Here is a 26,356-nt window from a genome sequence, read left to right as displayed (position 1 = left end):
TATTAAGTATCACCTATCTATTACACTTGATACTTTGGAGTATACACATGCACTTAAAGTCTGCTTTTCTGTGTTTATTTGCTACAGGGACAGACTTCCAAACCAATGTGTGATGGCTTCCAGTGTAGTCCAATAGTATAGTGACAACGCATATCATGGTATACAGCACTGCACTTATTGTGTGTTCCCTGTGACTACAAGATATGATAGGTGCATACCTGATTTTCACGCAAGAGCTTGTATCTCTAGTCAAATTAATGGTGTTGTCAGGAACACCCATGCCCGGTAGATATTGTGATGTTAGTAGCATCAGACAGTTTACAATAACCAAGACCAGGGGCTAGTAGGGTTGTGTTATACTTTTATGGCTTCTATAAATCGAGCCCTGACACTCATTATTTCTGGACTGGCCTAAATAAAGTTCTATATAACGCAACTGAAGTCCTTCGCCACTTCGTCTTATTATTTCTGGCCTAAGAATGGTCCCTTATGAGGCCAACGTACTGTTGAAAAGCCTTAGAAACCGAGGCCTGAATATTTGGAACAGCTTCAGTCACGACTTTGAGCTGAAGTGGGCAACTCAGTTCACGAAATATCTGTAAAACGAGGATTTCAATAAGGACTAACATCATTGTGGAACCTACCACAGAACAGCAGATCTCCACACCTTTCTAGACTGTGTTTGCTGGTCTTTCCGTGTATGTTTTTCCTTCTACCCAGCTCTTGATATGCTCTAGGACATGTGCAACACTTTACAAAATTTCTAGTATGTAATTGAATGCAAAGAAATACAGAAATACATTGTGAAAGATTTGTTCAATTTCTACAGTCAAATTGATGTTCCCTTTACCCTAATGGGGGTGGGCCATTTAGCAGCCTACTGTAAAGGAATCCCTTTTCACTGGTGGGAACTAGTTTTCAAATTTGAAAGTTCATCCTGTTTGTTAGGTTTCTAGTGCTATTTTTGTATAAGTGTTTTGTTGTTCATAAGGGAAAGAAATTGGATTATTTGTTGTGGTGGGAAGGGTAACACCCTACTCAAGCAGCAACCACAAGCCTTATCAGGTTGTAGTGACAAGCAAACCACAAATTAACCTGTGCTCAACCCTCTGGTAGATTGGCACAGAGCAGTCAGGCTTAACTTAGAGGCAATGTGTAAAGCATTTATGCAGCACTTCAAACAGCGATAAGTGAAAACATAACTCAAGAAAAATTCTACACCAATTTAGACACATAGAGCAAAATGTAATAAATACAAAAAGATAAAAATGACAAAAATCCAATCAGTAGAACCGGACATATGCAATTTTAAAGATTTAAGTGAAAATAGCGCCAAAAAGTCCAAAGTGTCGCTTGTGGTTATCTGGTTGTGTGAGACCGGCGCTTGAGGTGCACCATTTGGGATTAGGGGCTTCCGCCAGTTGGATCTGGGTGTTCATTCAGGTTGTTGGGAGCCTGTTATATCCTTGTGGCTCTGAAGAGGAGGCCAGCAGACTAGCCCCTGGAGTCGCTCTGGGAGTCCTGGGTTCAGGTGCAGGACCAATCCTTTGGACTCTGGCAGTAAGGAAAATAGTTCAACAATCAGACATGGCAGCAGTTCAGCATGGCAGTAGCCCAGCAGGGAAACAGGGCAGCAGTCCAGCAGAGCGACAGTCCTTTCAGCAGCACAGCAGTTCTTCTTCCTAGCAGAGTTACCCTAGATCCAGAAGTGCTCTTAAGAGTTGTTGTCCGAGGTCCAATATTTATGCCTGGTGCCTCCTTTAAACTAAGAGAAACTTCTAGAGGTTTCCCTTTGAAATGCACAGAGGTCCTGCTTCCCCTACCCTGGCTCCAGATTAAGTACAGGGGGTATGCAATCCTTTTGGTGAAGGCAAAACATAGCCTATTCAGCTGTAAGCGGGGCTGTGCCTAATCTCACCCTCCTCTTCTGCCAGGGATGACCAATCCAAGCACACCTAAGCTCTCTATTGTGTTTGCTGTCTAGGAGGAATACACAAAGACCAACTACCGACTACGCCTAGTTATGTGACGCAGATACAGGCTGTAAGCACTAAATGGCTAAAACAGGAAAAATGGCAACTTTCTAAAAGTGTCATTTTCATAATTGTAATAAAAATTCCAACTTCACCATAAAAGAGGATTTTTCATTACAGTTCCAAAGACACCAAACATGAACTGTTCACCTGTTCCCATGTGGAAGTTAGAGCTTATTAAATGTAATAAGGTAACTCCATTGTTATCCTATGGGAAAGGTAGGCCTTGCCGTAGTGAAACATGTATTTAAGAGTTTTTCATCATCAGGGCACATGAAACTTAAACATACATGTCCTACTTTTTAAACAAACTGTACCCTGACCTCTGGGCTGCCCAGTGCCTACCTTAGGGGTGACGTATATGTATTAAAGAGGAAGGTTGGGCCTGGCAAACGTTTTAATTTGCCAGGTCGAAATGGCAGGTTGAGACTGCACACACAGTGGCAGTCCTGAATGCAGTGGCAGGCCTGAGACATATTTCATGGGCTACTTAAGTGGGTAGCACAATCAGAGCTGCAGGCTCACTAGTAGCATTTAATTTACATGCCCCGGCTACATATAGTACCACTTCACGAGGGACTTATAAGTACATTAAATATGCCAAATGGGGATAGCCCAATGTTACCATGTTTTAAGGGTGAACACATACACTTTAGCACTGTTTAGCAGTGGTAAGGTTCACAGAGCTCCAAGGCCAGCAAAATGAAATCAGCAAAGATGGAGGAGGAATGCAAAAAGTGTGGGGGAAGACAACAATAATACTGACAGATCTAACAATAAGTGACTGAGATACATTTCCAAATTGGATATAGCCATTTGCCTGGCTTCATTATTAAGAAGAGTGCCTCTTCACCATTTCAGTTTACTATATTTCTGTTATTCACAATATTGTTAAATACCTTTGCAGGGTGCCAGTTTTTTTTCCTCCTCATATTTCTGTGGATGCAGGACAAGAATGGGCACAAGTCTTGTGCAGTTTCCTTTTCCTGATCTACTCCAAAGCCAAAGTACACAAGTGGACATGCAGCAGACCCTTCTGGATGGTGACCTGCCCACATCACCTTTAGTTTATTTTATTTCCCTTTCCTCCAGTCCTCACAAGAAGAGCAGAAATCAGAGATGATCTTTATCAATTCTTGTTAACCTCAGGAATGCTGTTAGTGTTGGGGACTGTGGAAGGGGGCTACATGCAGTTTCTAATGATTACTGTCCTTGAGGCTCAACTTGTATCAAATAACAATGCAGTATTAGAAAAGGTGCTTTCCATATATTTTATTTTCATTTCAACCAAAGATAATTAATGTTTGCACATAAGATCATGTACTCCAAGACTTCCATATGGACCGTACATATTTTAAAACCCTCAAATTGTGCCACGTACTTCAAACTGGCAAATATAATCTGTTTGCTCAATCCTCATTCTTCAATACTTTTATTCTTAAACCTCTGGTGTTTTGCAGTTATGTACAACTCGGCCAGAGTGAGGTGATTGTTGTGCTTGAGAATTTCTGGTCTTGCAACACAATTTAGTAGTGAATTAGATACTTTCTACTGCTTTTAGATATCCAACAATTCATGGTGTACCAGCTTGTCTAGCTCACCTGGGATCTTGCTTGCTTGGTGGGCACTAGCTGGGAATATTTGCATCAAAGACCCAGCCTTAAATAGGGTAAGGATTTCCTATTTTTAACAACATCCTAACAGCCACCAACCCTTAAATACTTCTACATTTTTACAGGAGTGTAAGGTATAGCAAATCAATTTACCTTCATTTATAAAGAGTTTCAGGTTCAACACCATCCTAACAAAACCACTAGTTTATGCAGGTGGCACTTGTGAGGCCCATAAAGAGTACAATTCTTCATTCTACTTTATTATGTTATTAGCTTGCTTGATCATAATTGCCCAATAATATGACTGCAGTTCTGGTAGTGGTTGAACCCCCTTCTTAATAGATATTCCAAGTTTCTTTAAAAACATCTTTGGGTTATCGATGAACATTATCCTTCTATGTGATCCGCTTTCAAGTGAAGATCCAATGTCTTTCAGAGTAGGCTGATTAGTAGCATGGTTTATAATTCCTATAGATCACAGATGTTTTGAGTATCGCATACACAAGAGAAGACTATAATCTGATTGATGTTGGTATTACAGAAAATAATACATACCCTGGTTAGTTTGGGATGATCTGCTGTCCAAACATTGCATAATCCTAATTCTGCTATCAACATTCAAATAAAAAAGACATTCCTTGTCAAGCAACACTCCTTCATGATGTAATCTTCCAGCTACCCTTGCAGAAGGGACTCCCCACTACCCCAGACCTTTCGCTGACACCCACTACCAGATCTTTCCCTTGGAACAACATCTCACCCCAGACCCTTGTAAATGTGTGCAGTACCATAGAGTGAGCCTGTGAATGAAAATGCTTATTTTTGACTTTTGTCTATCAAAATATCCAGAAATTATAGGACTTTTGAAGTTCAAAGCAATGTGTTGGTGTGATCAGACACCACTTCTCCCAGTAACAAGGCATGCAGCCCTAAGGCAAATGGATCTGTGGGGACCAGAGAAAAAGGACAGATAAAGAGGAGAGCATTGTCTCCACTGATATGCAATAGCACTAGACTCTTTTCTGCTGACTAGCGTTCAATTAGTATTTAGAGACCTGTGAACCTTGACCTTGTGGTTTGAAGTGCACAGTCAAATGGTTTAAGATGAGGAGCTGCTGTAGGATTAATTAATAGCATAGTTGACAAGCTCAAGTTGGATGTGAAGTGGTAATTCTTCTTGCTGATGGTTGAGGTGTCCCATTTTTGGGTGATTTGGGTTTTGATGGGCCACAGCAATGATTGATTTGGCCTTTAGAAGCCAATACTTCAGAATGCTAATGTTATCACTTGTCAAGGCTCCCAGGTTGACCTTGGTGTTGTCCGCATCCTGATGTTTGGTATTCCAGTCTCTGATAAAGGGACTTGCAGTGACCCCAAGAAAAAGGGTATGGTGGACAGGGGCAAACAAACCATAAAACGTTCAAACTTGGGTAAGGAACAGGAACTGAAAGCTTCCATTTCTAAAATGTGAACTCCACCTATGAGGAAGAGTCAAATCAATCATTATCTTATTATTGATTGCACCCTGATTTCATGGATGGGCATATCAGAGGCCACTGATAGAGCCAAGCACGAGACAAAATGATTCACTTCAAAGTTGCCATGTTGGTGCAATACTTCTACATAAAGTCTGCTTGGTGTGAAAAAAGTGAAAAAGGTTAATCTTGGTATGTAATGTGAAGTGCCTTCTATCATTATTGATAGGATAACCTTTCAAGTAAGAGTAATGCTTGGTTGCTTAAATGCAGTGGCTGAACAGTTCACGTCCACTGGATTACCCTTGTACTGCGGTGGATGTCAATGATTTGTCCACAGTATTGGCAATGAAAATCCTTCTGGCAAGCACCAGAAGGAATTTCTTATATTTTTTAATTGACATTTAGAATGCTTTCACTTTACATGGAAGCAGAACTCTTCTCATTCAGCACAGAGCTGTGTGGGGGAGGTACCTCTGGAAAGGGAAAAATATTGCCTAGTTTGGGTGTTTCAGTGCATTTTGGGTAAGAAAAACTCATGCGATCAAAGCAAGCCAAAACACTCCTGACTGTCCAGGTGTCTGTTTTTTAAGTAGGTTTCGTTTTGTGGTGGCTGAGCCCATTTCCAAATACAACAGCTACCCAAATCAACAAAATGGATACATTTGCAAGGTGAAAATGTGGATGTTGCAATGTTTAATTTCCGCTTTGTGCATGCTCCCACTGGGTGGGGGAAATAGACCACAAGTCTGCTCCCAGCCAGCAGGACCATGTTTAAAGCTGCTGCCGACTGGGAGCACACTTTATATGTTTGCTTCCATCTGGCAGAAGATTTAGAAGTGCTCTGGCCAGATGGGAGTGATTATATGTTACCCTTTGAGTGGTAGTGGGGGCAGGGAAACCACTGTATCCCAGGGATGGCCTCCCTGGAACATAGTCACTGAGTCAGCTCTGGGGGTGGGAGCCCTGTGGCTTTAAAGGCTCAGGGAGGGTGGTTCCCCCTCTCTTTTTTAATATATTTCGGCCCTAGGGATTGGGGTCCCTGGTCCCTTTTTGGGCTTCGAGAGGGGGGCCAGAAGCCCCCCTTTCTTGTTTTTGACCTCAGCCCTGGGAATATAGTCCCAAGGGGCCTCTCAGAGGCTAGGGGAGGAGTCCAATGCCCCCCTCCCCAGAAAAGAACATGCATTGCCTACCATTGGGCCCTGGCCACCCCATGAATTTGTCAAGAAACAAGTGCAAAGCCTGCAGTTTTTGGTAAGTTTGCTGTGGAATCATGCATCCTCTGCAAATTTACAGCAACATTTTTACAAAAATATTTTTTGGCCCCCGGTGTGGTCTCTCTAGGACTGCACCAGAGGGGTTAGGGGGTCAGAGTATCCGTACAGTGACCTCTTTGTCTTTTTTGCTTTTTTCCTTATGACTTAGGACTGAGTTTGTAGTCCTGCGATGGCTACCACCACTTCCTGGTTGATGTAGTGGCAGCCAATCGTATCCTCTGCTGTGTGATATATGCAAAGTTTTTTAACCTTCATTTCTCCAAAACTACTGAACAAATTTGCACCAAGATATGGTTTTCTGCCTAATTTGGCGTAAATACATTCAGTGGGTTGGGCTGTAGCTGAGCCTAAAGTTCTATGGAAGAATGGAGGGGGAAAATGCGTTTTGGGACTATATGTACATATATATGTATGTATAAATGACCAACTGGCATCACCAGTAGGAAGTTATAGTTAGGACCTAATTTCTATAGGAAACGTGTTTGTTTGTTTTGCTAATAACTTTGGCTCTGTTTGACAAATCTTCACAAAAAATTCAAAACGAGTTTGCCACTCGCTTCAACTGCTGTCTGGAAAGTTTTGGGGTGATTCATCAAGTGGGAGGGCTGAGAAAAAGAGGGGACGTCCCAAAACATGTTTTACCTTTACAATTTCCCAGAGGCATTTTAGACATGACTACAGCCCGAACAGCTGGATGAAATTACACTAAATTTAGTGGAAAGCTAGATCTTGGTCCAAAAAGATCCCCCTTTGTAATTTGGTGTAAATCTGTTTAGTACTTTTGCAGTTATTAAAGAAAAAAGACTTATGTATATCTAGAGATGCTGACCCACGGCAGATCCACTCTGGTGGATTCATAGATTCAAGAGCTAACAGCAATGCCGTGATTGGCTGGCCGCAACTTGACAGGAAAGTTGCAGCTGCCGTTTTGTCGATTGGCACTTGGTCTGGAGGGTTGAGGATGATATAAAGATGAACTTGGATGTAAGGGGTCAGGATAGAGGTATGCTGACCCCATAGAATTGATAGATAGGTCTGTGAGGAACCCCTCATGGGCAAGAAATTGCTCATCAATGATTTTTTGGGGATGTGTGAGGATCTGGTGATCCTCTGCGACACACAAAGTGGCCGCATGTGGGAATCTGTCACACAGCCATGGATCCAGACCTAAATTTAAAGAAAAATACACACTCTCACAGACCCACTCACACACTTACTCACACACCCATTCACAAACTCATACACCCTGTAGCAAGATGGCAGTATTATGTGGTATGACTAGGGAGTTCTACCATGTAATACTAGCACATTATCCAGACTTGAACCTCGGGTTCACATTAGTAAACCGTAGCTCAGTCCTGGTAGAGTGGCAAAGAGCAGTCAGGCTACTTAGAGGAACATTTGTAAAGCATTTCACAACACCCACATGTTGTAAATGACATGACTCGAAAGAAATCCAACACCAATTTAGAAAAGTAAATCAGATTTTTATCTTAATTTAGACACTAAAATGAACTTTGTATCTTACATACAACCAGAGTTGTGAATTTTTAAAGCACTGAAAAAGTCATTTGTGGGGTTAGTTCCAGGAGAACCCACTTGGAATTAAGGTCTTGGGTGTCTCTAGGCCAATTCTCAACAGTCTCTAATTTCTAATTACCTTGCCCATGGAGTCCAGGTGCAGAGGTGCTCTAACTGTCCTTCGTGCTGACAGGATCCACGAAGGCTGTCAAAATTGCAGCACTTGACAAAAGCACACTTTTGGGTGGACTCACACTCTACCCTTGGAAAGTAAAGGCCTTTTGGGTCATAGGACCTGGATTCCCCAGCTACGGGTGCAGGGTTGGCCTTGCAGATGTCACTCACTGGACTGGTCGTGCCAAAGATGCTTTGCTAATCCTCTCAAAGTCGCCTCCTCCAGGATACAGGACCTAAGGAGTGGGGTTGTTGCCGATGCTGGTCACTATACTGGTAACTACTCTGGAGGCGGTGATGTCCAGGAAGCTGTTGGATGCCAACCGGCTTTAGACAAGCCTTGGCAGTGGCAAAAGTCACTTCATTGGCTGGAGGTCTCCTGGAACGGGGTAGTGGCTCAAAACTTAGTGAGAACCTCACTGCCACTCTCGGGTGCAGGTCACTGACCTTCTCTAGGCTCACTCAAGAGGGGTCTGTCAGCTTTCACTACTTGGGACTTCAACACGATGATTCTTCTGCAGGTTGCCGGTGACTGGTACCAACAGTCAGGGGACTCTGCTTTACTTTCTGGCTTCCACTGGAGTACCTCTTGGTGAAAGCAATGAGTTTTCACCATGGACACACGTTGATGACACGGTTCCAGTATATAGGCCCTCATTTCAACCTTGGCGGTCGGACGAGGCCGACCGCCAAGGCTGAACAACCAGTCGGCCGCCCATGCGGCTGGAAACCCGCTGGTCGCATTTGGACATCCCCGCTGGGCCGGCGGGTGGAAGCAAAGTTTCCTCCAGCCGGCCCAGCGGGGATGTCGGCCATAACATTGCAGCCGGCTCCATTAGGGCGGTGCGGCGGGTGCAGCAGCACCCATCGCGCTTTTCACTGTCTGCCAGGCAGACAGTGAAAATTGCGACTGGGCTGTGCCTGGGGGCCCCTGCACTGCCCATGCCAAGTGCATGGGCAGTGCAGGGGCCACCAGGGACCCCGCAACTCCTCTTACCGCCAGCCTTTCCATGGCGGTGTCTACCGCCATGGACAGGCTGGCGATAAGGGGAGTCAAAATCCCCAGGGCAGCGATGCAAGCAGCGCTGTCCTGGTGGACTCTGACCGCCGGGACATCAATGGCGGTAAACCGCCGGTTCTGGCGGTGTGACTGCGGCACTACCGCCGTGGTCAAAATATGGCGATTCGTACCGCCAGCCTGTTGGTGGTACGAACGGCACTTCAACCCTGGCGGTCGGTGACCGCCAGGGTTGTAATGAGGCCCATAGTCTCCTAAGGGCACTTAAGTGTCCTCTCTTTGCACCACAGCGGAGTTCCAAGTCCTGTTGTTGGTGAAGGTGCCTTCTTTGTCCCCCTTCTAAGATTCAAAGTCAGAACTGAGGTTCTGATGTGAGGTGAGCACCTTATATCCTGGGTTAGGGGGCTTTAAGGGTGTGAGGGACAGTGGTCAATTGGCTACTGGTCCCTGCGGCTAGTCCTCCCCTGAAGTGATAACTTTCTTTGACAGTACATCACTTTTCTACCCAGAACTCACTATTTCTAAGGTTTGTCAACATGGCAGAACCTTCCATTGGCTGTACAGACCTCCTAGCTCACCCTAAAGGAGTAACTAGCCTTTTGGAGGTGTACGCCTCCTGAATAACTAAACTTCCTGCCTGTCAACTTGGACAGGGTGGAAAGGGATTTGTCCTCAAGTGGGGGACAAGAGACTACACATCAAAGGCCGTGAAAGCCTTTGAGGCTCACCACCTTGATTACTGTAAATGCTAGCCATCCTGAGCGGGAGGAGATGTGACCTCCTTTCTGCCCATGTCTTTTGTCTTCATCCTAGGGGAAGTGTTAGCACAACCGGCAGGAGGGCAGACTCTTGTCTTGGGAGAAAATGGCTCAGGAGAGCCCTCCAAGGCAAGAGAAAGCTGGTATCTTGGTGGGCATCCTCTAAGTACACCACCAAGGACCATGCTAACTAGTTCTTGTCATGAGAATCATGCTCTGGGTTAGTTAAAAAGCACAGTGTTTGACACCAAACACGAGGGGAATCGGCGGGGCAATCATGGAGCTGAACATCTGGGGACTGCCCAGGTGCTAGCCCATGTTATCGTATGGACCAGTGGTCATTTGTGATAGCATTGTCTTAATGCTATCACATGGTCATATATGCTCATGCAAATATGTCCACACTCACAACACAGTGCACCCTGCCTCCTGGGCTATAGGAGGCCTGCCTTAGGGGTGACTGACCTGTGCTATAGGGAGTGAAGGGACTCAAGCAGGCAAGCTACTTGTGTAGGCTGACATGGCAGCTCTGCAGGTTTTGCTTCTATTTGGATTACACATGATGGCACAATCACTGCTGCAGCCCTGGTGACCCTTTTACCGTCCCTGCCCTGAGTACCACTAGTACCATTTACTAGGGCCTTACAGGGGTGATAAAGTCCTCGCAATTGGGTTTACCAAACAACAGTACCTTTTTAGGGGAAATAACAGTGGCCCTGGGACCTGATTAGCAGGTCCCAGTCCACTATCAGAGTCAAAAACCAGCATCTAGCAATTAAAATGGGGGTGCAAAGTGACGGGCATCTGCAAAGAAGCCCAGTTTGCTACACACCCACTAACAGACCAACAAAACCACTACTACGCCACAGTCACAGACTCACACAGCCACTCACACACCTACTTGTAAACCCACTCACACACCCACTTACACACCCTAACAACCACTTATACCCTATTTACATACCCTTATAGTCACTTACACAGCCACTCACAGACCCAAATTACCATTTGCTACCACCCACACCCAGAACCACACAGCCACTCATACATCCACACACATCCACTCACACGCTCTCACACAGCTACTCATAAACCCAAAACAACACTACCACACTCATTCACACTGCCACACAGGCACTCAAACACCCACTCACACACCTACTTACAAACCCACACAACCACTCACACACCCATGTAGCCACTCATAAACCAAATCACAGACCCATAAAACCACTTGCACACCCACTCAGACCCACACAGCCACTCATACTCACTCACACACCTACTCACACACCAACTTATACACCCACACACCCATAGTCATTCACACACCCACTCACACACCCACAAAACCACTCACACATCCACTCAAAAACCCACACAGCCACTCACACATGCACTCACACACCCACTCGTACACTCGCACACCCACACAACCACACACACCCAGTCAGACAGCCCTACAATGACTCACACACCTACTCACAGACCCACAGCATGGGGTTGCCTGGATGGAGGAGGTTGGTCTTAGGGCCTGCCTCTCAACCCCCCACTGCACACGACCAAAGGCCACATGCAGCAGCAGCAGCAGTTGGATTTATGTATGGTAATTAAATATTACTTTATGTTTAAAAAAAAATTAGAAATTCAATGAAAAAAACAAAGGTTACATGGATGTTTTAGTTAGGAAATAGAATTTAAAAAACCTTAGAAATTCACTAAAAAAACAAAGGTTACAGGGACATTATAGTTAGGTTCAGATTTTACACACACAGGACCATAGAAATTCACCATTTATAGTTATACGTATCTCAAGAAACTATAAGGTAACTATGACATCTTCTATGGCATCATTGATAATACCACTGCAACATTTGCAATAAAATTATTTAGGAATAAACTGTGCATAGTTGTACTTATAGTTACTTTAGGGAATGGGTTGTGTTCCCTTTCCAGGAGAGCGCAGGCAGGGAATAACGATTATATTCCCTGTCTCCACTCTCCCACAAAGGCAACACCAGTATCCCATGGGAGGGACACTCTACTGGGACACTGCACTTTTACTGGTCTCAGGCGGTGGGGTCCTCAGGGCCAATCTACAACCAGGTAGCAGGGCCTAATGCCCTCCCCCAAAAAAGCTGCCCTGGGGCTGGGGTCCCCAGGGCCTTCAAAAGGATTGGAGAGGGGGGTGCACGTCCCCTCCACAAGAAAAATAATTCCTGTGGCATTGGGTCCCCAGGGCCTAAAAAGAATAAGGGAGTTGGGCGGCACACCCCTTCCCAATTTAATAAAAAGCAGCCCCGGGGGTGGGATCCTGAGAGCCTAAAAAAGCTTAGGAGTGCTCGGCACCCCTCCCCATTTATTAAAAAGTGGCCGGACAAGGGATGGGATCCCCAGGGAATCAAAATATCTCAGGGAGGATGGCTGCACACCATCCTCCCTAAAATAGAGAAAGTGCTAACACCCTGGGTCATGTCCCTCCCTGGAGGGATAAGATTTAAAACGGGCAGGAGTTTTGACATGGAAAACTCAAGGCCCACAATGGACAAAATGCAAAGAAATGGTGCATAACTGATAGAAATGGGGTCTTTGGTTGTCAGTCAGGTTACCTCCTGTCCAAGCAAGGATTCTCACTCTAGTCAGGGTAAGTCACACATAATCCAAATTATTCTGTGCCCACCCTCTGGTTGCTTGGCAATGAGCAGTCAGGCTTAACTTAGAAGGCAATGTGTAACATATTTGTGCAATAAATCATGCAATAACACAGTATAAACACCACAAAAATACACCACACATGTTTAGAAAAATATAGAATATTTATCTAATTAAATGCAGGTCAATACGATCAAGATTTGATAAGTACACATTGAAATGTCACTTTAGAAAATGATAAAAAGAGTCTTAAGTTCTTAAAAGCAATAAGTGTCTGTTGCAAGTACAAAGTACCTGGTTTGCATCTAAATTATCCGCAAGGGACCGCAGAAGAGGAGATGCATGGAAAACTGGGAGGTGTGCGTCGGTTTCTCCAGGCGCACACAGACGATGCGTTGATATTTTCCAAGCAGCAAGGGACTTGCGTTGATTTCTGGCGGGCAAACTTGGATCCCCTTTGGGTTGCGGGGTATTTGGACGCCCCGGGGATGATTTGGAGCAATCGTGGGCGTGCAGGATGAAGTCACAGGAGCTGCATTGATCCAGTAAGCGATGCAGAGAAATATGTCGCACAACAGGCGCTGCGTCGATTCCTCTTCGCAGGAAGTCAGGCTGCGTTGTTCCAGCTCGGCAATGCATCGATCCAGTGGACAGTGCGTCGAAGTTCCAGTTGCAATGCTGGCGCTGCGTCGAGCTCCACTCGGGGAGCCTGGCTGCGTTGTTCCGGTTCGGCGTGCAGTGATTTTCTCACCACAGTGCAGGCTGTGTGTCAATTCCGGCAGGATGTTCGTCGATTCTTCGCTGCACAAGGAGTTCTTTGCAGAGATTAAGTCTTTTTGGCCCTGACACCTCAGAAAACAGGAGGCAAGCTCAATCCAAGCCCTTGGAGAGCACTTCTCAGCAGAGCCAGAGGGCAACAAGGCAGCAGGGCAACAGCAAGGCAGCAGTCCTTTGCAGAAAAGCAGTCAGGTGAGTCCTTTGGGCAGACAGGCAGCTTTTCTTAGCAGGTTGCAGGTTCTGGTTCAGAGTTCCTTTCCCAGTAGGTATCTTGTCAAGAAGTGTCTGACTTAAGAAGTGTCTGTAGAAGTGTCTGGGGAAGTGTCTGAGTTGGTAGGGTCAGAGGCCCTGGTTAAATACCCAAATAAGCCTTTGAAGTGGGGGAGACTTCAAAGAATGTCTTAGAAGTGCACAAGGTCCCCTTTCAGTTCCATCCTGTCTGCCAGGGTCCCAGTAGGGGGTTTGGTAGTCCATTGTGCGAGGGCAGGCCACTGTCCCTTGACATGTAAATGTCAGGCCCTTCACCTTCCCAGCCGAGGAAGACCCATTCAGTATGCAGATGTGTGCAGGTGTGACTGAGCATCCTGTATTTGGGGTTGTCTGAGTAAAATGCACAAGGGAGCTGTCAACTAACCTAGCCAGACGTGGATTGGAAAGCACAGAAGGATTTAAGTGGAGAGAAATGCTCACTTTCTAAAAGTGGCATTTCTATAATATTAATATCAAATCCAACTTCACCATTAAGCAGGATTTTCTATTACCATTCTGGCCATACTAAATAAGACCTGATTATTCCTTTCAGATCAGAATCTACCACTCAAACAGTATGTGAGGGTAGCCCCAATGCTATCCTATGAAGGGAGCAGGCCTCACAGCAGTGTAAAACAAATTTAGGAGTTTTACACTACCAGGACATACAGAACACACATGTTCATGTCCTGCCTTTTACCTACATAGCACTCTGCCCTATGGGCTACCTAGAGCCTACCTTAGGGGTGACTTATATGTAGAAAAAGGGAAGTTTAAGGCTTGGCAATCACTTTTAAATGGCAAGTCGAAGTGGCAGTGAAACTGCACACACGGGGCTTGCAATGGCAGGCCTGAGACATGGTTAAGGGGCTACTTATGTGGATGGCGCACCCAGTGCTGAGGGCCCACTAGTAGTATTTAATTTACAGGCCCTGGGCACATGTAGTGCACTTTGCGAGGGACTTACATGTAAATTAAATATGCCAAATGGGTATCAGCCAATGTCACCATGTTTTAAGGAGAGAGCATGTGCGCTTTAGCACTGATTAGCAGTGGTAAAGTGTGCAGAGTCCTAAAGCCAGCAAAAATGAAGTAATTGTTCAATAAATACTACCTAACCAAACAGTGGTGTTTCATTTCTGCATTACTGGTTAGTGGACCCAGGTTCCCCAGGACGCGGACAGAACTTTTTCGATTATTACATTCCAGACTAGGAATGACTTGCTGCAAGTTATCCTTGCAGAGTCGAACCCCAAGCTTTATCTTTAAGCGTTAAAAACATATTTTTCAGCTGTAAAATTTGTTTGTGATCCTTTTGCCTTGTGATTAGCGCCTGGAATCCCTTGAGTATTTGTACACTTAAAACTAAACTCAGGCTCACAGTTAAGTATCTTTGCAAGGGATTTGGTTCACACAAGTATTACTTTCAGCATCCCAACAAACAAAACCAGAAAGACTATTTTCATTCCTTGAAGACAAAGACTGTTTCCTTCATCACATAGTTGCCGTTATTGCAACAGCCAACAAAGTCAGACAGGCTTCTTAATCACTCAATATTCAAAGGCAGATCTCAGTGCTTCAACTAAATAAAACATGTTGGATAAACAAAATGTACAAAATATTTTGTTGAAGTTAATTCAATGAAATATGCTTGCAATAAAACATCTGCCAGAAGGAAAGTTGTTGAGTTTTTAACTCAATGACATTTACTTAAATGCACTGAATGAGTAAACTTAATGAAGTACGTAGGGCATGTAACTCAATTACATATGTTGGACAAAAGTATTCAAATAAATATGTTGGGGATGTTATGTTATTTTAATCAATTGAATAAGTTGGGTATATAAAACCGATTAAATAAGGTACGTATAATATGAAAAAGCACATTAGGGGGTTAAGTACTTCTGCTGACAGCGGCCGGTCACATGCTTGATTCGCACCTTCATTCCTCTGACGTCAATAATTTGAGCACCATCACATCGGATAGTGGTAATATTTACAGACAACGGATTTGCAAAACTGTGCACTACAAATTATTACTATTATTAATTGTGAATGAACTATGCTGAGTACATAAAGTCAATGAAACATGTTGGATATAGAAATTCAATACAATATTTTGGGTACATACAGTGAATGGAAAATGCTTTAAAAAAGCCCAGGTAAAATTAATTGTTAATTTACCTTTGTCTATAGATCCCCCATACAGAGGTTCGACACACTACAAAGTGTTTAGGAATAAGCCAAGTTAACAAATCTTTGCAAAGGTAAACTTGATTAAAAAAAATTAGCATTTTTCAATGGGAAATATCTTTGTTGTTTTACAGTTTATTGTTTTTTTATATGTTAGAATTAAATCCAAAAAAGGTATCTTTGAAGATGTTGTAGTGTAAAGTTACACTATCTTTAGGCTATGAAGCCACTAAACATCTTTCAGTATTAAACAAAGAATGTCACGTGATTTGAAAACACAAACATTTTGTAGCAGACCATGGTATCATAGGTTTATACAACAATAATCAAAACATACTGGGTCACCCCCAAAACAACTCTGTAATAAATATACTCAATGAAGGATTCTAACAGAAGAAGCCTTTGTTGCTTTTTGTTGACAAATTTATTTAAAGTTGTGTAGTATTTGTTCATCAAATAGAGCATAAATAAAAGACACAGAACATACACATAATTTATAGTTAATTCAATATTTAGTTTTACAGACAATTTACATATGGTTCTGTGATTCCCCCTCATGATAGTGAATAGGAATTCAAGACATACTTATTGAAAATGGAGGCAGCACAATGGGGAACAATGATATGCTGAACATAAGTTGGTCTTTAACAGCTACGCGCTGACAGTTATGTTGAAGAAGGAAAATTTCAGATTAGGAAAAGCGTTTGGCAACAGACGTTAAGTGCAACCTGGATAGTTTTGCATTGCAAAAAAATAATTGTATAGGAAATAAAAAGTTTAAATTCAAACCTGCAGACCGTAGATTGTTTGGAAAATGGTTCTGAGATATTAAAATCTTAACATTAAATACTTGGTATTAAACTTGTCATTCCGAGTATATAACTTGATTTAAAAGTAAAAAGAAATGCTACCAATCCAGAAACTGAAAGTACAAATTAACATCCCTTTGTTCAATATACAAAGGAAAAATACTCTTTTATTTGAATAGTTGGCATATTAAAGTCTTCTGAAAATGTAAAAAGGGGGAATGACCGTTTGTAGGGGGAAAAACAGGTGTTGTTTATTGTTGAAAAGATAGGTTTTAGTTTCTTGAACAACTCAGGTTTTCACAAAGTTCATTTAGAGAGACTGACTGATCAACGCAAAACACCATCTTGAATTGCCTTTTGCTCGAGAATGAGTTTATTCGAAGTGAAATCCTATGTATGGAGAATTTCCTGGAAAAATTCATCAATAATTCAATGGTAAAAAGGAGCCAAGAGCATTTGGATTGTAAAAACTGTAAAACAAATGCCTTGTAGCTCATTATGTTCAGTGTATTAGAAAGCCTCTTTACGCAATTCTTTTAACATCCGGCTCTTCTGGTAGCCATCGACTGCAGTGGCTCTGGGGTAGCATTACAATGCATTTCCTAGCATGTTCCCCACTGCTGAATGAGAAGATGATTCTGAATAATTCTTTCAAGTCTTTGAGTAACCTTGGTATCAAAACTGGGCATGGTCTACTTCATCCAGCCAAGAGGCAGGGCTGGCAGGGAAATCTGGATATCCCCCACTGCTTCCAGTCGAGAGGTCAGAGCTAGGTCCATTGCCCCCTAAAACCCTCATAGACTGAGGCACTCCCTGTCCACCTTGGGCAAGGATCCCCAATGCACTGTCTGGATAAACCAAGCTTGAAATGAGGGGCTGGTGGCCCGACATTGCCTGCAAAGAAGCTGGCGACTGCGGGATGCCATAAGGACTGTTCGATCGCAGGTCTCTGTACTGGTCTTGTGTTCCAATCCCACCATGTTCCAAAGAGAAGCCGCCATTGGTTCCAGCTTGCCGTCCCAGAACTGGAGATGTGTCATTCAGGCTGCTGTAAATCCCATTTGAGTGACTCATTTCTGACATACTGGGCTCATCTAAAATTAAAAGAAAGGACACATTTTAGACTGGCAGAGGAAAAGGCATTCTCATGGATTCAATCTGAACACAATGATTTACAAACTGCACTGGAAAATGTAAATAAACTATGAAACTCCGACGTATTCTGCAAAGATGCAATTGTTGTTTAGTCATTTTTTAAGCTCGGAGGACTAATATACTTATCAAGAACTCAATATCAGCATTATTTGATTGTGTCAGAATGTCTTCTGCTTGTTCAATTAATATTTAATCAGAATTAGTCCCTGAACCAGTAAGAGAGATACATGTCTCACAGTTACCACAAATTTGAAAGAAGAGTCTATATGATTTACATTGCAAAACATGAGGTGAAAGTTTAAAACTAGAACCCCAAGTTGAATCCTGTGTGATAGACTGCAAAATAAATGTTAAAGATGTGTGAACTGAAAATGGTGATCTTCGTCTCCCCTGTCCTTTGTTAAAGACGTGGGCCCCACGCCTCTCCCCACCATCTCCAATTTTCCCCTCACCTGGGCTATTATTTGGAGGTTTCAAAGTTTCAAAGTTTATTTATTTCATGAATTGGAACTCCTAAGAGGTCCACATGCATAGCAAATACAAAGTGACATAAAGCATTTGAGATAAAACTTCCTAAATAAGAATAAAATATCAATTATACAATCACAATAATACCCCTCAGACAAAAAATATCGAAATTTATCACGGTGACCAATTTAAAATATGGACCCGTAAAACAGCCATGACTGCTGTTTAGTTGGTCCCTCACACTCCTGGGACTCAGTGCCACTACAAATGTAGCACCAATGATACGTGCAGCCCTGTGCTGTGAAGCCAATGGAGGGACAGGGAGCTAAATAGGAAACAGGCCTTAACATGGGGTGCCTTTTATCTAAAACCAATGTAAATGTGTGTAATTGGTTAACCACCAAATGTAAAGGGTGCTTGGAAGTCAGTATAGCTTTAATAGACTGAGTCACTTGAAGTCTGATGGTGACAAAGGTTATCCTTTTTGCGAGGTAATTAAATGGTGTTAACAAACCGAGTTCTAAGTTGCGTCTATTTAATGAGCAGTTATTGTACTGGGTACAGTCTGATAAGGTATTACTAAAATATATAGTTTGAAAGCACTTGTTTTATCTTAAACTTTAAATCAATTTGCATATTTGTTTTAAAACCCTTGTTTTCTTTTTGTTTTGCAGAAGCATATCTTATACTATGTGTAAATAAAAAGTTACAAATGTACAGTGCTTTTTGTTACAGGCTAGGACCACATAGTCCTTCACAAGTCACTTGTCCTCCCCCACCCCTTCCCCCGTCCCAACCGGGATTCAGTTCTGTCACTCTCTGGTAACACACAGACAGACATCTGCTGTGGTTTCATAACCACATAAGAGTGCATTTCTAGCCTTAACTTAGTTTGACTTGCATTTAGTTTTCCATTTAAAGTGCATGTTTTTATAACCAGATAAGATAGATAGTAGTAAAATATTTTGTGCCTTTCAGCCACTTCTTTGATTTTGTCACCAAACTCATTGACCCCATCCACATGGGACCCGGCACTCAGTATCAAGGTTTCCATGCCTACTCTTTACGCACGTCTATCACTGCTTGTTAATGAAGACAACCTGGAAACATGACAGCTGAGACATGTGCCCTCCCTGGGAATACAGCCACAGACTCTCAGGGGGTACGCCTCACAGTTTGATGACCACAGTTTGATGACCTCTGGGCTGGTGACAAAATAGTGGTAACATGGTCATACAGCTTGAGTATAAGGTCACATTTAACATGTGCCTTGGACCTATGATAGTGTGATGCAAGAGAATGAGGCCTACAAATGGATGACAGGAATAGGGGGAAATGTCAGGGTGTGCTAAACTATGTCAACAAAGGCAAGATGGTGAAGTGATTCTAAATTGGACTGCCGTACGAGAACTAATGGGCTAGTACCAAAATGGAAGATGTAGTGATTCATTTTGGAAGGCTTAAATAGTTCTTCCTTCCTAATTCTTCCTTCTTTTGAAGCAATGCATCTTGGATCCACCCTCCAAGGTATCTTAGCACCTTAGCCCTTCCATTCCTTTCTTGGAAAGTGATCCTGTCTCTGAATTTCTATCCATCAAATTTACTCTAAAGTCACTTTGTGGATACCCATGTAAAAGCAAGCGCATGACCCAAGCAGGATCAGTACTTGGAGGTCAAGCCACACAATAGTGCTATATCAGCATTAGTGATTAGCAACGTTCCATTCACTATCAGAGTTCTTCTTTAGGATACCGCCAGTGGCTTACTGGACACGGAAGACCTTTCTTCAAAATTGCAAACAACAGTCATTTAATCCAAAGCAAATTTTTTCATTCTAAGATGGTAGTCACAACCCTCTTCTGGAAATCCAAAGGGCCCTATTTTATTTCAAAGACTGTTTCTGTTGGACTGATCACTATCGCAGACGATGTGTGTACTGCGTGAGTGTGTAGACAGGTGGAAGGAAATCAAACACTATCTGATCTTTTACAGAGCCTCCTACATGGATGCAATTGTATCAGGATATGTATGATGTTGTGCAGTTCTAAAAAAATTGCACTTTGTTGAAATACATTAGCAGCTGGTGTGTTTTAGAGTGCCATATATTCTTGTTAATTCTTTACCTTGGGATTGTGCAGCTGTTTTGTTCCTCCACCATACATGAAAACTCTACAAAGGAGCAGCCCCTCAAATCTGGCTAACCGTAAAGGTGTATTTGGAGGCTCCACGTCACGATCTAATTGATTCTGTGATATATGTGTAGTCGCCTGTACATTGATCCAACAATACTGGATAATCGGACGATATGTACCCTGACATCAACCTATACCCTATTGTTTTCAAAGGTCATAAACCATTTCCTACTCAACGGTGGCAACTTACTAAGAAACTCCAGGGCATCTTCTTTGGAAATATTATTAAGCTTTGTTTTAATAAAAAGACCACAAGGTCCAACAAGTCAGCCACATGCTCGTCCATGTGAAGCCAAAGACAGGGTACTCTGTGAGATACATGCGAAGCAGACCCATGTCCTGTTTGAGGACATTTCCCAAATGAAATGTAAATAGAATAGAAACATCTACTCCGAATTCCACTACAGACCCTGGCTTACAATTTCAAGCATTATTCTATTAGGTGCAGCTATTCCACACTACTGAATATTAATTAATCCAAGGAATGATCTAATATTTGTGACAGAATCAACATTTTATAAAAAACTATTTACAGCTTAATTCAGAGAATATATACCTTCCAATGTCATTCGCCATTTCAAGCTAACTACTTGACAACACTTCTTTCCTGGGCAGACAGGATAACTGTGTATATCAAATAGGGTCCTTGAGATGTGTTACTTTTGCATGTGGAAACTCACTTAGTGCCCCTTAATAAACTGCACATTCCCTTCATTGCAGAATAGATTCACCAGATGAAGTGAATTCTTACTGTTTGCTTGAGTTGCATTGGTGCATGCTGCAAAAATATCTTTATGTCTTTACCTGTAAAGGACACTTCTGCATCACTGTCAGGCCCTTCCTCCTGGATGCTGTCTTTATCCGACTTCGAGTTACCCCTGGACCGTTTCATATTCCTGAAGTATTGGCCCCATCTTTGCCTTCCAGCATCCTTCTTAAGTCTTTTCTCCTTCGCTCTTCTGTTCTGGAACCAGACCTTTAAGGTGCAACAAGAACATTGGTTTAATGGCAGTGCAGGTAAAGGGGAATACACCTACTTTCTTCACAAAATACATAATTCAGTCTGAAAGTTTAGTAAATTCATTTTGGAGTTAGAGCTTTTGGTCTTTATTGGTCTTCTTCTAAAGGAAAACTCCAAGCAAAGCCCGGGAATACCAAGAATTCAGGCAATGTTTCTCATGGTGGTCCACAGTGGGTCCTGCATTGTGTCAGGTGATATAAACTGTCCCCATTCGCAAAGTGATCCACATTGTGTATGTGCCTTAATACTCTGTTAAAAGCAACAGTCAGGTATGGGGTCTTCTGGCCAGCCTACCACATGAAAATTCAAAGCCATCCATATTCGAAGTACAAACCTCACCACAAGCCCTCAAAGTATGCAAATGTCACCTAGGAATGTAGGGCATGTGTCACAACTATCCATTTCTTTAATTAAATGTGTTTTAAATGGCTCAAGAGTTGTGTGTTATGGAAAAGACAAACCCAACCATTTCTCTAATAACATCTCTCCAGTTCTTTACTCCTGGCTATTGCTCTTAAACTGCAATGCTGATTGCCCTTGGCCTAGACACTTTCTTCACACTTGAACTCTACAGCCAGGGAGGGTGAATGGTGGAACTAGTTTGATTAAACATCTTTACCCCTTGGACTCCTCTATTTTGTTCCAAGGCAATATAAAAAACAACCATTAGGTTTAGGAAGGTTTATTCAATAAGCTCTTACAAGTGGGATTTTTGGTCAGAGGCAAAGATGGCGTTGTGTGAAAGGACTTGTTTGTTTCACCTTCAGATTCCTCCAAGATATCCCAAACTAGAACTTAAAATACACTAGAAGGAATATATGGAAGATGGACTCATTTTTTGTTGCTGTGAATTTATTGACTATGAGATGTTTTGCTTTTCCTCTCCTGCCCATATTCCTTTGAGGTCTGACTTACAATATTGCCTACAATCCAATAAATAGTGTGGGCTTTGTGCTATTGACTGGGTGGCTTTCTTGAATACCTCATTTCAATGCTCCTTATTTGATGACTTTCTTTACTATTCTTGTGTTTGTCTCACCCTGGAGCATTACTGCTTTACATTGCTTCTGAGAAGAGGAGTTGTATCCTTTCACTGCTTTCTTGCAGCACTCCAGGCGACTGCATGTTTTTCCTTGTTCTCTCTCTCTCTCTCTCTCGTCCCCTCACAGCTCCTGTCATCCCAGCCAATGCACCCTCTCTCTCTGCTTGACTCTGCTTGTCTATTGCCCCATCCAACTCCTCCTTTTAATTTACTTTTTAGCATTTTTTTTTTTGTAGAGGACTTTCAAAATCCTGAGCTGTCTTTGTGTGCTTCTTCATTCACTCATGCATGTGTTTGTTTCTACCCAGTGAGCTCCCTGCCCCTCCCTGACTCATTATCTTTTTTATTTTTTATATTTTTGTAACATATTTTTCGAGGGCAGAGTAGCTACAAAGAGCTGCAGGGCTACTCATGTCTGGTTTTTTTGGTGCCCTCCCTCCCTTATTTTTAATTTACCATTCTAAAATAGCCTTTGGCCATGTGGGAAGAGTACATTAAAAATGACAAAATGACAAAAATTACAAAAGGGCTATTGGAGTGTCATGACACATCCACATGTATGTGGGCATAAGAGATTCTTCTCACAATAGTTTTTCTTTTCCTTTATGAAAAAAAACATTCCAAGATGCCCACCGATGTTCGATGATGCACCAGCAGCTACCTGGTAATAGTTTCTCAAAAGCCCTCTGAGGTGGCTAACTGGAACTACCTGAGAGAGAACTGGTGTCTAACTACCTATAAGTCATGAGAATAAGCCTGCATTACAGAGAGATGGTACTACAAAGACGTGTTTCTTTTCAATGAGAGTCCTTAAACAGAAAGTAAGAGCAAACCTAACAGGAATTAGACAGAGGATGATGGAAAGCTCAAAGAGACAGGAATGAAAGATGGCTTTTGGAAAAACACTCTGGTAAATTAAGTGAAACTTGTACAATTTAGGATTGCAAATGAGAGTAAGGCACAGTGATATCACAAACTACCTTAACAAAAATGATTTGAAATAGAAACATTGCTTGGATTGGATAATGAATGCATATTGGTAACGTAGGGAAAGTAATCTAATGGTATAAGGAAGATACAAGTTAAATTATGACAGTACAAGATCGTCTACAGACATTGTGCAATAACAATGTGAATACACAATGTGTAAATCAATAAAAATGATTGGGGGCAAAATCAAGAGAGATGTCAAAGAAGGCAATGCAGAACATCTTAAAATCAAAGAATCTTAGAGGCGCAAGAGATGGTGCATGGGAGAATGAAAGATGATTTGGAAGATGAATTGCAAGACAATGAGGAATGAATTATGAAGATGAACAGGTAGTGTTGGAAAAGATACTGCTGGAGACTTGCAGCCAATAGAAATCGCCACTATTACCAACTTGGATAGAACTCAGAATCAAGATTTGGAGGACGTAACATAACAAACGTTGCAAATTCTCACTAACCTGCCCAATCCGCCTAACATTACTAAACCTCCCCACATTATTAGAAACCCAACAACTAAAATGAAAAAGGCATGAAGAAAGAATGTAGCAGAACGCAGAGGATGGAAGGAAAAAGAAAGATTTAAAGAGAAGTAGCAATCTGAGGTGAAAAGCTAAGAAACTTGACTTCTTTCAGTCCTGATTTATGTTTAGAATTTATTTTACATAAATCAGTTTAATTATAAAACATAGCTACAAAACGAAATACTCTTAGTAAAATAATGAAGGTATTGGATGTAAAAGTAGTCAAAATTGTTAAATATGCAATCTTGAGCCTACAGCTTCTACGTATGACAATGAAGCACATTAAGAGATCAAGCAAAACCTCTCGGAACTTTTAAATTATTATGAGAGGTCAGAAAAACAGGCTCTAATGTCTAACCTACACATTATTGGTATGCATGGGGTTAAAGAAGGAGGGAGTCAAAATGAAACCATCAATTGCAATAATGGTGAAAGAAATAATAAAATTAAATACTACATTAGTTCTAGAAACTCAGATTCTAAAAGGGACATTGGTCTAAAAGGCATCCTCACCACTGAAACCACGGCTACTCTTAGCTAAATTATGACAGTACATTGTAAAATAAACTATATTAAGGCATGAGAGGACTAAAACATAGCAGAGCTGAGCAGTGAGGGATAGATGTTTTTGATTAGGCAAACCTGTGTCTCACTCGCAGTTCAAATTCTAAAGATGGGAACTAAAATCAACTATTATTGAGTTCCCAAACATGAGGTAAGATGCATATTTATAGGAAAAGGACTGGGAACATTTAACAGAAATAATAATAATGAAAACAAGTTTGTAAAAGAGTTAATCATACATGGGTCTTATCCTTCATTGTGTGTTATTTAAATATTTAGGCATGTTAGAAGGTTTTATGATTGATCTTTTAAGATTCAGAGAAGTCTTGCCTAAACTAGAATCCATTGTAAGAATGCACGGTCTGTGATCTGTGACATTGTCCAAGACCACAAGAACATTGTATTTTGGTATCTTGTAAATGAAACATGAAAATATCCAACTCCCTTAAGTTGTTGTTCTTATTTTGATGTTAATATTTCAAAAGAGGTTCATGGTCAAGTTTCTTCCTTTAGATATGTTGGTCAGTTCATGAAATCTCAATTTGATCATCACTTCACGAAATCTCAATTCCCTCACTCTGCCAAGTTTTCCAAAGTCTAAAGCTGAGTCTTCACCGATTGGCAATACCTGCACAACTCGCATGTCCAGCCCCGTCTCTGAGGATAGCTGTTCACGCACATGCCTCGCTGGTTTCGGGGAGTTGTTGTAAGCATTCTTCAGGGTCTCCAACTGTTTTGCAGTGATGGTGGTTCGCGGTCTCTTCGCAGTGGACTCTGCTTCTGTAACCAATCAGAAGAGGATACATGGTCAGCCAATTCACAATCCCCAAGACACAGACATAATAATATATTTTAAAGGAACAGTAACCATAGGCCAGTATATATAAAACTCTGTGAATAAAAGTTGTCATTCTTAAACTATAGTCCTCCTTTCAATGACCTTTCAAGAATGAAAAGCAGAGTCGACTGTGCTCGGATTAGAACTTGTGACTGTAGTTCGCACATTAATCTTTGCAGCAGCTGATTAACCCACTGAGCAATCAACAAATGAGATAACACCCTATAATTGCACTGTGCTGGCTGATCCTAGTAAACATGAATTTGTGACAGTGCTTGGAATATGTTGTTGTTTTCTTTTTTCCTGCATGCATATTTGTACTTTTGAGACTGCCATAGTGCTGCGGTCTAAACACTCAAAGCTCTGGCTGTTTCATGATAACACATAGGTTGCTATAGGAATGTGGAACGTTTAATTTTAACTTGAAATTGTAGTAATGAAAACGACGGACGATTAGAAACTTGACTATTGGTGTCACATGTGAACGTTTACAGAGGTGTTGTCTGTCATGAACATAGTAAAAAGGCGTATGACATTTTCCAGTAATACACTAAAGATTTAGGCTCTCCCAGGAACAGGCTTATATTGATATCATGGAGAAAGTCTTCATCAGAAATGACAGTGTCATCACGACAGCAGGGAGTCTCGCGGTGCAAGATACAGCCATACTTCGGTAGCAGGAAGATTTACAGTACTAAAAAGGAACATGGCACAGTGCTTCATTTGAGCCGGGGGTTTCCGGTGCTGGGCAGCGGCACTTAAATCATCACTACCGGCACTTATGACAGTACACACATGGTGGCGCTGTTTGTCTAGATTAGAGATGCTCATTACGACAGTTGTCTGTTAATTCAATACACTTTAAAAATTACCAATACCTGCCGCCCAATCCATTCTTATAGCTTTGGAGGCATAGAATAGTGTGAATTGTAACACTTGAAGGAGTGTGATGCTTAGTAGTTGTGTTGGTACTGTAACTGGCATTGCTGGCGGGGCAATGGGTGACCCATGCTGCA

The 26,356-nt window shown here is 42.1% G+C and overlaps 1 protein-coding gene across 1 annotated transcript in view; it reads right to left on the bottom strand.

Moving 5' to 3' along the window:
* Positions 1-15,843: 15,843 nt before the first annotated feature.
* The window catches only part of LHX3 (LIM homeobox 3), an 87,473-nt gene continuing 76,960 nt past the window's right edge, over positions 15,844-26,356 (bottom strand). Inside the window, exons 4-6 of the mRNA XM_069241629.1 lie at positions 25,131-25,282; positions 21,169-21,340; positions 15,844-17,643 (exon numbers count right to left, since the gene is read on the bottom strand). Coding sequence (XP_069097730.1) covers positions 17,225-17,643; positions 21,169-21,340; positions 25,131-25,282 — 743 coding nt within the window. The 3' untranslated portion in view covers positions 15,844-17,224. The remainder of the gene's footprint in view (positions 17,644-21,168; positions 21,341-25,130; positions 25,283-26,356) is intronic.

This window comes from Pleurodeles waltl, chromosome 6, assembly GCF_031143425.1.
Source record: "Pleurodeles waltl isolate 20211129_DDA chromosome 6, aPleWal1.hap1.20221129, whole genome shotgun sequence".
NCBI classification, from domain to species: domain Eukaryota; kingdom Metazoa; phylum Chordata; class Amphibia; order Caudata; family Salamandridae; genus Pleurodeles; species Pleurodeles waltl.
Note: the sequence above shows the minus strand (reverse complement) of the source record. Positions and strands in the feature narration are given on the sequence as shown.